We start from the raw sequence: 12,794 nt of genomic DNA on the forward strand, positions 1-12,794 counted from the left end.
TAGATGCAGTCTTTATCACATAATGCTAATAGTGTCATAAAATAAAGTGAAAATTTGCTCTTATTCTTGGTATACATGGACCCTTGCCTGCTATGACTGACTGCATTTATGGCTACTTTCTCAGATCCCTGATGTAACACTTTATTCAGCTTCAGCAAGTACTACTGATATATCTAGATATGGCATGATTTAAGTGTGTTACAGACATGACTGTTCAGCTCTGGGAAGAGCCATATTTTTTTTAAAAAAGCCCCCCCCCCCCAAATCACTAATTAAGAAAAAACTCTGCAAACTTACATATGGATTTGCTGATTACATTTGTCATCTCTTTATTTATTTCATGGCATTTATTAACTGGAGGACAGCAAGTTTCCTTTGGAATTTTGGATAAAAACAGGTTGATGCAGCAAGAGCAAGTTTGATTTTCCTTGTTCTCTTGGGATACATTCTGATGAGAAATACTGAGAATATACTGTCTATGAAAGAACTTGAAGCAGCTCCAAGCAGTACTACCCCTGCCCCCACTGACACACATCAGAAGTCACTTAACAGCACCTTTCTTATCGATAGTCTGTCATTCTGTCAAGAATGCAGAGATCAAGGAGATTAAACACGTAATTCTGACTCATGGATATACTGTTGGCCTACACAGACTGTTTCTGTGGCCCAAAATCCTTCATTGGACCCATGCAAACCCTCTTTTCTTTTCATGTATTTTGGATGGACCAAAGAAGTCAACTGAATGTAGTAAAATCATATGCCCACCAGGCACATTTCTAATGCTCTGCTGGTGTGGAACCAGTATAACGATAATCCCCTTAGTGATGGCAGAAGGTCCCTTTAGGAAACTATAACAAATATTAAACAATTCCTTTTGTTGACTTTATCCAAGGAGCCATCTTCCCTGGAGGCTTTGCTCAACTTTAGACTAATCCTCTCCTTCCCCCAGGAGTCCTTTTGTTAGGAAAGATCGGAAACAAACCCCAGGAATGACAAGTCTGTCTTTAAGCCTTGGATCAGTTGCTGCATTCTTAAAATTATCAGCCCCCATCTGTTCTGTTTGTCCAGCCGTGATCTGGCCCAGGAATATCTCTATTAAGAGACAATTGGATTTATCATGAAGGTCCAGTCATCAGACTTGCAGTGTTAAAATCTTGGTTGTCAAGTCAATCTTTCTGACATGGCTTTTTCAAGATAGCAGGCAACTCTGGACATCTGTACAGTTTGCTCTTTCACTGAAAAATTTGCATTCAGAGAAGGGAAGGCCTGCCTCTTCACTGCCAGATTCTTTCTGGTAGTATCTATACTGGTATAAATGTGTCACTGATCTGTTGACTGAAACATCTGAGATTCAGAAAATATCTGAGATTGACTAATTACAGATCAAAGCAAACTTGTAAGAGCAATCTGGAAGCTCAATGCATACAGAACTAAGTTCTATTATTTTTGTGTCGGAAATACTTTTTCTTTAAATAATTATGTATCTTGGTTTTACTTGACCTGAATTAATGTGAAACCCAACTGTGGCCTGGAAGGCCTTGTTCAGCATGGCTTCTGCCACAACTGTGACTGCAGCACCCATCTCTGCCCTGCATGCTTCTTTAAAGCCAAGGGAAATTATCCTTATTACAATTCTTAGTGAGCATTAGGTTCAAACACCACTTGTTTTAGAATCTCCACACAAAAGGCCTGCAACACTGCTACATCATAAAGAAAAGTTCAGTCTTCTTTGGCTAATAAGTATGATCAATTTTCTCAAGCAGTAAAGATAAATAGCATTAGTTGCCCTCCTTATCCCACTCCTCCCCATTCCTTTGTTTTTCTTCACCAAAACTTGCTAGAACTGATTTGATAGTGGCTCTTCTCATACGGAGCAAAGAGGTCACACATTTCTGGTTTCAGCTTCACTCCAGGGACTGTGAAGATGGACTGTGCTATGAAGAAAACAAAAGGGAAAGTATTAGAAGAAGCCTGGTTTCTCAGATAATAGGGTATTGGAGTAAGCAACCTTTGCTCTTCTGGAATAAAAAATGCTCCAGTGCCATGCTATTCCACCTGGGTGTGTTGCCCCCGGTTGCATGAATTACCCCCACAAGTGCCAACACAAGCAAGTTTGAGAGAATACCATTATTTCAGTAATATATGTGCTTCCATGAGAAAACAACTAAAGGAATACTCCATATTCCTTTATGCTGGGTAAGACAACAGAGGAAATTTCCTTTCAGACTAGGTAGTCTACTCAATCATTTCTGCTTAGGCAGTGTATGCTGGAAATATATTTATTGTTTCATCCGAACAATCATTCCTGGATTTTCTCATTGTAATTTTGAAGGCACACACACACACACACACACACACACAATTTCAAGCTAAAGTATAAATGGTGCAGTGGTAGAAGCGTCTGTAAGCAGTAGTGATGTAGATTGTAGGATTCTAGGAGTTACAGAACAAAAATGTAAGTTTTCCAAGTTCTGTAGTCTGATGCTAGACCAGCAATAAATTGAGCCCTGTATGCATGAATCTCCAGTTATCACAAATCCACAGAAAAAACTCCCAAAGTAGACAAAGAGTGCTCATTGCATGTCACAGGAAGTGCCAACTCTCCCCATATTAATCATAAACCTGTGATTTTATACTCTCAAGGTAATGTGCGGAGGGTTTTTTTTAATGCATCATCCTCACAGTGAGATGTGCAAGATGTAATTGTCGGTGCAGCTGATATGTGTCCCCTGTTATCATGTAAGCCTAAAGACATGTATTAAAAGGGAGGCAGTGACTTGCTATCTCCCCAGAGTAGAGAGGAACTGTTGAATCATTATCCTTGGCTCCAGTAGTCAACTGCTTATCAGACTAAAATGCCAGGTTTCCAGCAGCAGAGGTCTTTGTTTTTCCTTATAGGCCTTCCTGGTTACCTCTGTTCACAACCTCCCTGCTAGAAAATTTTTGACAATCCTAGTGATAAAAATATGTTGCTGTGTGCTTTCACGTCATTTCCAACTTATGGCAACCCTATCACAGGGGTTTCTTGGAAGGTTTATTCAGATGGAGCCAAGAGAAATTGAGATGGCCAAGGTCACTCCGTAGGTTTATATGGCTGAGTCAAATTCAAATCCTGGTCTCCAGAGTCACAGTCCAATGCCCAAATGCTGACAAATTTTTCTCTAAGCAACATGACTGGCTTAGCTTGGGCCTCTCTTTCAGTTCGTGCTTTCCAGCCTGGGTTTCCACCTTTCTATCTCCACAATGGGCTACCTCCAACTCTTGTTTCCTCCTCTCCTACTCCGTTTGCCAACCTTATCTGTGAGTTCAGTTACTTTTGATGCCAGCAACACTTTAGCTATATGCTTGAAACTGGAATTGCCTCAAATTCCTAGTTTGTGGCTATAACCTAATCTGTTCTTGTGAGTTCTTTTCCCCTGGCTAAGCTTATAGTTATCATTGGCAGATTCATCTTACAACACCTTCAGCTGCTACCCTTCAAGTTTTTCCCCCCAAAGTCCTGGATACTTATGCTGCTTCTTTTGAGCAGTACCTGTAACTGCAACATGTGAAAGCTGGGCAAAGTGAGGATTCTGGCTGCAATATTGAAATATTTCTATTTTATCTAGTTTCATTAACAGTAACCCTCCAAGACTAATAGCTCTCCTTGGGCTTCTTTGCTTTCTAAAAGATATCATGAGGAGGAAGCTTATAGCTGTATCCAAGAGAAGATGTCTTGTGGGCAGATCATATCCAGGCTCCCTCCCTCTGTTTGCCCTCAAAACATGCCCTGGAGGTATGGGTGACTCTCCAAAGAACTGGGTTGTAGTGGAGGGGGGGAAATGCAATGTGGAGGAATGACTGCCTGTGTAGTATTGGCTTCAGTTCTCCCACTAGTGGTTACCTTATGTGTGTGTGTGTGTGTGTGTATTGTGTGCCTTCAAGTGGTGACCCTAAGGCATACCTATTATGGGGTTTTCTTGGCAAGATTTGTTCAGAGGAGGTTTGCCATTGCCTTCCCCTGAGACCGAGAGCATGCGACTTACCCAAGATCACCCAGTGGGTTTCACAGCAGCTGGGAATAAAACCCTGGTCTCTAAGAGTCATAGTCCAACACTCAAACCAGTATGCCATGCTGGTTCTCGGTTCAGAAACTTTCAAAAGTTTCCTTTTTCCCTCTGTGTGTTGTGTGTGTATGCATGCATGCATGAGTGTATAAATAAGGAGTAAAGTTGGGATCCTCTAACAGAGGTTCCTGTCCTTAAAGAATTCTTATCTGGAAATTCTCTTTATAAAATGCCAGGAGCCCCAGAAAAAAAATAATAATTTGGCGTAACAGTAGTGGGAATGCAGCCTGCTAATCAAAAGGATTCAAATCTTTCTATGTGCTGCCAACCAAGCTCTCTTCTTCCCACCCAGTGGAGGGGGAAAGAGGGAGGGAGAAAGAGACAAAAAGACGAAGGCATGGAGCTTCCCTTCTTCTTCTTCACAATCTTAACAAATGCAAAAGCTTCCACTCCATTGACTCCTCATTAACTTACCGAATCTGACAGTCTAATTATTGCAGCTGCTTTGCGCTTAGAATAAATAAATATGAAAGTGGATGTTTAAAGAAAAAGAGAAGGGAAATGCCGTCATCCGGACAGAAAAGAGAGAGTTTGTTTTAAATGTTTATATCTGTACATATTTGGAGCATTTGGGGGGTGGGGGTGGGAATAAGGAGATGGTTCTCTTTCAGGCTAATTGAGTTCCTCAGTTTGCGGAAACTCCCTTGTCACCCTTTGCATTGTTAAGTTTTAAACTCTTCTACCCTGTGAAACCTGTTCTCTTTATCAGTTTTACTCCTCTGCTTCCATACACCGATGGGGGCAGGAGGATTCACTTTTGTACATTGATACACAACTGTGCTCTATATATGTCACTTCCAAAGATTTGGGAAAGTTACTTTTTTGGACTATAGATCCCAGAATTCCAAAAAGCAACTTTCCTGTCCTCTGCTCAGCGCCAGCAGCCCTGACAGCAAGAAGCCCAGTCAGTTCAATCCAGATTGCCAGAGATGTGGGGCCTTCAAATGTTTGTGGTTGTTCTAGTTTTTTTATTCTTTTTTAAGGAACATATAGCATAATATTGAAAGGCTGGTTCTGTGAACCACAAAAGCCCCATTTGCCTTTCCTATAGGCTCAGGTAGGATGAGGCGGTCTTTACCCTGAGTGTTTTTAGGGGTGGTTTTTGCTTTTATTATTTAAAGCTGCATTTCAAGCAGCAGTTTCAAGAGCAGCCAGTTCCCTTTGTGCCTTCCCCCCTTTTGCTGCAAATCCCTCTATCCTTCTTTTTATCCTCAGTGGGAAACCAGATGAGTACAAGCAACTTGGGTGGGACCTTTCCTGAAAGAACAGTGCAAAGAGGAAGCTATAAGCTCCTCTACATATGTATTGATCTTCCTTTTCAAACAGTAGCAATAATCATTGTCCTTTATTAAGTTGTCTCAGATAAGCCTCTGGGCTTGGCCTCAACTTCTTTCACTGTAAGATGGTTTGATAAAATACAACAAAATACAAAATCCACAAACAGCAGTACCATTTTGGGGGGCCAACTCCAAAGCATTAGATACATTATGCAACGTTTCAAAGTTTCACTGGTTTCTTCATCAGGCAGAAATGTTAAAAAACATACAGGAGAAAAATAGTGACAATGTTAGAGCCACAGGCCCACATTCTGCCTCCAATGTTGTTGAGTTAAGATGGTATTGAGGGATTCCAGTGCAGTCAGAGGCCATCCCCCTTCTTGGCCATGCAAGGACTAGATAATACGTTGGAGCTGGCCCAAAAAGGATATTGCTGCTCGTGGATTCTGGATTTTTGTGTGTATTTTGCTGCATGGCCAACATGATTATCCCTTAATATTTTTTCCATGGTGTGATAGTTCCCTTACCTCCACTGTGCCCCCTAGGAAAGGAAAGTTGTTGCCATGCTGGGACATCTGAGTAGGGTTATTTCAACTATTAGTTTTTCAATATGTGCTCAAAACATATGCTTTTATGTATCTCTAGTAAGATCTGGACATTTCTTTCTGCATTTCAAGAACAGAGTTATGAGAACACTGGGTCCATACACTCACTTTTTGATTTGTCAGTTCTGCTACTGTCAGAAACTGAGGCTACCAGAAAGCTGGACAAAATAACAGTCAACCTTCATTTAGAGGCCACCCTTTCCCAAACTCAGATTCCAATAAAAATGAAAGTTTGCTTTCTCCTCCATGCTTTCATAAGAATATCTAATCAGAGGTCAGAATTCTGAAATGACATTATTCTGGAATGAACTCTATGCATTCTCTGAAACCCAAGGCTCAGTTTAGCTAGATAAAATACAACAAGCTAAATTAGATTTATATATATTTGTATGTATGTATATATTGCAATTTCATGTATGATTGTTGCCTTTCTTCAGATTTCCCTCCATTTCTTTCCCCTTACCAGACAGGCTTATTTTTTACTTTATTTTATTTTATTTTATTTTAACCACTGAGCCCTGGTGGCACAGTGGTTAAATGCCTGTACTGCAGCCATTCACTCGAAACCACAAGGTTGCGAGTTCAAGACCAGCAAAAGGGCCCAAGCTCAACTCAGGCTTGCATCCTTCCGAGGTCACTGAAATGAGTACCCAGACTGTTGGGGGCAAATTAGCTTACTTGCTAATTAGCTTACTTGCTGTTCACCGCTATGATCTTTGGAATAGCGGTATATAAATAAAACAAATTATTATTATTATTATTATTATTATTATTATTATTATATTTGGATATGGCTACATAGTATTCCCTGGAAAGGACTAGCTGCATGGTTACAAAGTTGCTGTTTGTGTTCGTTGGGACTTTCATAAAATTTTGTCAGAACCTGAAAATAGTTTATTAAAAATTAATGTGTTGCCCCAATTCATTCACATTTTCAATGATAACTTTTAATATTCTTTTCTTAATCATTAAACATTAACAAAGTTAAATTCTGGAGTAGTAATTTACAGTTGGCATTTCTTGATTTTGTGATTTGAGGAGTTAGCCATTTGGAACTATTTAATAGTCATTTTAATTAATATCTTAAAATTTATAATGAATGTATTATCAATGATTAGTGTAACTGAATGATTTTATGGCTGGAGTAGGAATACCACAAAGACAGCTGATCTCATCTGATCTTGGATGGAGGGCTACCAACTAAGTCCAGATGCTGTACGATAGATTTCAAAGGAAAGGACTGGCAAAATTACCTCTGAGTATTCCTTGCCTAAGAAAAAACTATGAAATTTATAATCTTATAGGTACCTTGAGGGCACACACTCACACATCCTTTTCAGCAGTTACAGTGTCCTAAGTCTGACTTGTTATTATTGTTGTGTGTCTTCAAGTCATTTCTGTCTTACGGCGACCCTAAGGCAAGCCTATCACAAGGTCACAACATTGTAATTAAATGAATTCACTTCATGGTTTTGCAGCATTGCAACAACCAAACACCCCCCTCCAAAACCTACTGTTTAATCCCTGCAGCCGTGCAGTTATCTCTGTTGTTGCCTATGTTGTGTCCTACTACCAGGAGAGGGCTGGCAGCATCATCATTCACTATCCTGCTATCCGGAAGAAATATCTATGTTGGGAGGAATGCATGGTTTAAAAGTATTTTTAGGGAGGGGTAGCATTGGGAGACATCACTGTATCTTTACTGCTACATCATCATAGCTACATCTCCTAATGCAGGGTCTCAACCTATTATATTTTCTCCACATTCAACATTAATAACTTAGTTTTCTTTAATGACTTCACATTAACCTCTCAGTGTAAATGCTTAAGATTCCTAGCATTTAATTTTGTTAAATTATGTGTCTTTTAACCTTTAAGGTAAAAATATCCTAAGCCCCCTCTTCCACTCTCCTGTCTCAATACTAGACTGAAGGCAAAATGTCATAGAACGTCTCCACTGGACAAGTTGGATGTTCAAGCTCTTCAATCTGGCTAGTGATAATCTATCAGTAATTATTTTTTGGCGGGAAGAATCCTTGTAAAGAAGGGGGTCCATCATTAGGAATAGTTTTCTGACCTCCCAAATCTGTAACATATGGGTGTAATACTGATGTATTTCACAAATGTAAAGATACCTGATAGCAGTGTATGAACTACACCGAACATAGTAAAGCTCTGTGTAAATGCTAAGGAAGACACAGAAAGTACCCTTTTTACTTTTTGTTCTGCTTTAAGCCTTTATGATGCATATGTTCTCAAAATCATAATTATGAGTGCAGTATGGGTCCAAACTTTTGCTTTAATATGATTCTCTACACTAGAATTGAGGAGATGTGAGGGTCCAGAAAAAAATTGGAGATTCATATTTCTCCCTTTCCTCCCTAAAATCTTTCCTTTGTGGAAAAATTGGGCAAACTGGGAAAAGGCTCACTGAATATTTTACTTTGGAATAATGAGTAAAATGTTTACATGAAAGATGATCAAACATTTACTCCACAAAATTATTCCTTTAAAAAATGTAACAGGCAGACTTTTAAGTAAGACAACATACAGACTTAGATCACTGCAATTCCTGAACTTGCTTTTCGTTAATCAGTTCTTTTTATGGTAATGAGTGCTTTACGTTTGCCTGACATGATGAAGGACTAGAGAAGACAAAATAATTTTCTTCGTTTTACTGATATTGATTATTTCTTCTGTTTTAGTTTTTTTGCTTGCTCCTAATAAACAGGTAAGACCAAATAGGCTCCTTACAGTTCAGGAATTCCTTACAGTTTAGGATCCTGGAACTCCATTTGTAACAATAAATAAATAATAAAAATGAAAAATTTAAAACTACATTCATTTGAAGTTATCTGAATAAACTGCACTTTCCATATACCAAATATAATTTTATACTAAATTATATATAATATTGTTCATGTTCCTAAAGTAAAAAAGTAATTTTCAGTCAGTCAGGCCGAGTCCCCTCTCCCAATGATTTGGAAACATTGGACCACCAAAACCCCTAGGTAGTCCAGCTTTCTCTGGAATTATCAATCAGAAATGTACTAAATGATGAAACATTTACTGATACTAAGCTGTTGTTGTTTACCCCTCCCAACTATAACAAAGGCAGCTACAATCTTCGTTGTGCACACTTACTTGGTAGTAAGCTACATTGAACATATGAAGGACACCTCAAAGTACAGACTGTGCTTGTAAGAATCTTCATATTTAAGGATGTTTCAGTGATAATGAAGGGGAAAAGTAATTTGCCCTCCTGCAAGTACATACAAGTAGACAAAATTACTTGTAATAACAAGCTACCTGAGAAGGCTGTCACCAACACAGGTGACTGGAACACAAAAATAGGAGATGGAGCAGGATCAAAGAATGTAGGAAAATTTGGCCTGGGTTCAAGAAATGAAACAAGAAACAGACTGACTTGAATTTTTCAAGGCCAAAGTTTGCTCATCACAAACACATTCTTCAAGCAACCCAAGAAACTGCTGTATACATTATCATCACCTGGTGGCTATTATAGAAAACAAATAAACTACATAGTTGGAAGCAGAAGATAGAGAAACATTAAGAAAACAAAAATTATGACTACAAATTATCTATATAATTTTAAAATAGATGAAGATTCTGAAAATAGTTCCTGAAAATAGAAACTGTTTTCCTGAAAATTTTTCCATGCTCAATCATCAACCAGAAGGGAGACTGCTGTCAAGAAATAGGAAGAAGACTTGGACTTGGGAGGGCAGCTACGAAGGAACTAGATAAGATCCTGAAGTGTAAAGATGTATCATTTAGTACTAGAGTTAGATTGTTTGTGCCATCGTATTTCCCATTTCCCATTGTGAAAGTTGGACAGCGAATAAAGCTGATAGGGAAAAAAATCAACTCATCTGAGAGGAGATGCTGGAGAAAAGTTCTGAGATTACCGTGGAGTGCTAAAAATACCAATGGATGGATCCGAGAGCAAATCAGGTCCAAACTCTAGAACAGTGGTTCCCAACCTGTGGGTCGGGACCCCTTTGGGGGTCAAACAGCCCTTTTACAGGGTCGCCTAAGATCATTGGAAAACACATATTTGCATGTAGCAATGAAAATAATTTTATGGTTGGGGGTCACCACAACATGGGAACTGTATTAAAGGGTCGCGGCATTAGGAAGGTTGAGAACCACTGCCCTAGAAGCAAAGATGACTAAACTGAGGTTGTTGTATTTTAGCCATATCATGAAAAGAAAGAACTCACTAGAAATGACTATAATCCTTGGTAATGTTAGGGGCAATAGGAGAAGAGGAAGACCATGTTCCAGGTGGATAGATTCAATCAGATAAACCATGGCCACAAATCTGTAAAAGCTGGGCATGGTAGTTGATAGGGTGACCTGGAGGTCTTTCATTAATGGGGTGGCCATAGGCTGAAGTTCACTTGATAGTAGTTAACAAAAACAACAATTGCCAACGTTGAGCTGCCACCACCACCACCTTAAAACAGTTCTGGGTCCCAGACCTGAAGCATACATGTTCCTAATGGAAGTCAGGTCCCAAAATAGAAATCTAAACTCTAGCTAACATATTTATTTCATATTTATTAAGAGTGTTTCTCTATCGCCTCAAAGGCTCGCAAGGGGAAAAACACAAATAAAAATCAACTAAAACAAAACAAACAAAAACATTTTAAACACATGTTATAATAGTCTTTAAAAATTTCTAAAAGCAGCTTGAAAACAATCCTAGAATCCATTTTTGAAACTGTTAAAAACAGCCCTTTCAAATGTTGGATGCCATGTAGAACAGCACTGTTTTGGCTATCTGCCAGAAGTTTAAAAGAGATGCAGGCTAATTTCCTTGGGAAGGGAGTTACACAATTGAGACACTCCTTCAGTGAAAAGTGCTGTTATGGGTACCCACCAACCTAATTCACAAGGTGTTGGGACGCACAACACAGAGGATACCTCCTCTGAAGATCTCAAATTTCTGGCAGGCTCATATGGGAGGAAGCAGTCTTTCTGATATCTTGGCCCCAAGTCATTTAGGGCTTTGTAACTCAACACCAGCAGAATTGAGCTTGGAAGTAAACTGGAAGCCAGTACAACTCTTGCAGAACTGGTGTTATAAGGTCTCTAAAAGACACACCTGGCACCAGCCTGGCTGCTGCACTTTGCACTAACTGCAGCTTCTGATCATATATTAAGGGCGGCCCCACATGTAGCACATTACAGTAGTCTAACCTATGGGTGAGTAAGTAGGTTATACAAACTTACTGTAGTGTAGGCCAAACTAAACATAAAACTGATGTCAGATTCATACATGAAAATTCCTAGAGTATTCAACACTCATTCTTGTCAGGATGAAACAGTGGGAGATCAAAGTAAAAGACACTCCATGTAGATAAACTAAATGAGTTTGTGTGTATGTACCTTCAAGTTGCCTATCAACTTATGACAATCCCATGAGTTTCATAAGCAAGGAATACTTAGAGGTGGTTTTGCCAGTTCCTTCCTCTAAAATATAGAGCCTGTAGCACCTGGTATTTGATGATGGTCTTCCATCCAAGTACTAACCAGAGCTGCCCTGCTTAGCTCCCAATAGGATCTGGTGCATTGAGAGTATTTAGGCTGATTGGCTATTAAAGAATTTAAGCAATGCTCATGTCTGCTGTAACAATTGCCTGTGAAGGTATGCTTCAGACCTGAGCTGCAGTACATGTTGCAGTCCCCGTCTACAAACTACATGATTTCTCTGTCTTTCCAGTAGTTACTGGGTGATGGTATTAAACAATAGATTTGGAAAGCTCACTACAGTGAGGCCAGTCTCCACAGTGAGTGTAATATCTGGGCTGAGCCTTACACACTGAGGATCAGGTAGAGGGAGCTGCCCTTTCATATCCATTTGCGGCTCCAAAATCAAGAAGCTTTAATGGACAGGGGAAGAAATCTTAAATTGCAAGAAGGGAATTCACAGCTTTGGCTACAAATTAAAGCTTTCTGACAGTCTCCTCCAGAGGATTCTTACAATATATGCTATCAACAGCTGTAGCTTACAGCCACAATTTACTGTACTTCCTTGCTTGAGGAAGTCTTACATCAAAGTCACTTTCTCTAGTGAGCAGACCATTTGAGGTCAACTTGAATTCTGCCTGGACAAGGCTTTAATTATAAGTTTGTCAAACTAGCTAGAAAGGTTCAGAAGGGATCCTTATCATCGCTGAACTATTTATACACTAACATCATCATGGCCTGGCACAATACCATACAGTACTGGAAAGGGATTTGGAATTTTCCTATAGGTGTGAACTTGAACTAGCTGTCAGCTCTTTTTCTCTGCATCACACACACAGGGAAACTCTGTCCCAGCAGGGAAGTTGAGCAATGTACTATGCTCAACTTCCCTGAATTGAATGGCTTCTTAGAGGAGATGCTCCTGCAAGTATTGGCCAAGTCCATGCAGAGAGAAAGGTATGGAGAAAAGTAAAATGGACATGAAACCACAGCCTTGAACCATCTAGCCTGCCAGATTGGTTCTGGAGAGGAATGTAGCCCCTGGGATCAATAAGGTTTGCTGCCTTTTGCTCAAGTGCTCCACAGAGCTGTCATGTGGCATCCCGTCTTTTCAGTGACAGGTTCATAAACATGGGCCCCCAGGTATTGTTAGACTAAACCTCTCCAAATCCTTGACTTCTGTCCCAGCTAGCAAAGTGTTCTTGGAGCTAAAGTTTAACAACATCTGGGCCACAAGTTTGAAAACCACCAAGTTTAAATCTAAGTTATATATGAAAAGACAGCAACTTGACTTAAAAGAATATAGTAGT

The 12,794-nt window shown here is 39.5% G+C and overlaps 1 protein-coding gene across 3 annotated transcripts in view; it reads right to left on the reverse strand.

The window, feature by feature from the left end:
• Positions 1-324: 324 nt before the first annotated feature.
• LOC149313594 (cyclin-dependent kinase 15-like) overlaps positions 325-12,794 on the reverse strand; it is a 76,690-nt gene continuing 64,220 nt past the window's right edge. For 2 of the 3 annotated variants that reach the window (XM_089519397.1, XM_089519396.1), the window contains exon 13: positions 325-1,934. In XM_089519397.1, the coding sequence (XP_089375523.1) occupies positions 1,825-1,934 (110 nt within the window). In that variant the 3' untranslated portion in view covers positions 325-1,824. The remainder of the gene's footprint in view (positions 1,935-12,794) is intronic. The other variant, XR_016280844.1, reaches the window with a different exon arrangement.

The sequence above is a fragment of the Sceloporus occidentalis genome, unplaced genomic scaffold (genome assembly GCF_023333645.1).
Source record: "Sceloporus occidentalis isolate IW3139 unplaced genomic scaffold, rSceOcc1.0.p SCAF_4, whole genome shotgun sequence".
Lineage (NCBI taxonomy): Eukaryota > Metazoa > Chordata > Lepidosauria > Squamata > Phrynosomatidae > Sceloporus > Sceloporus occidentalis.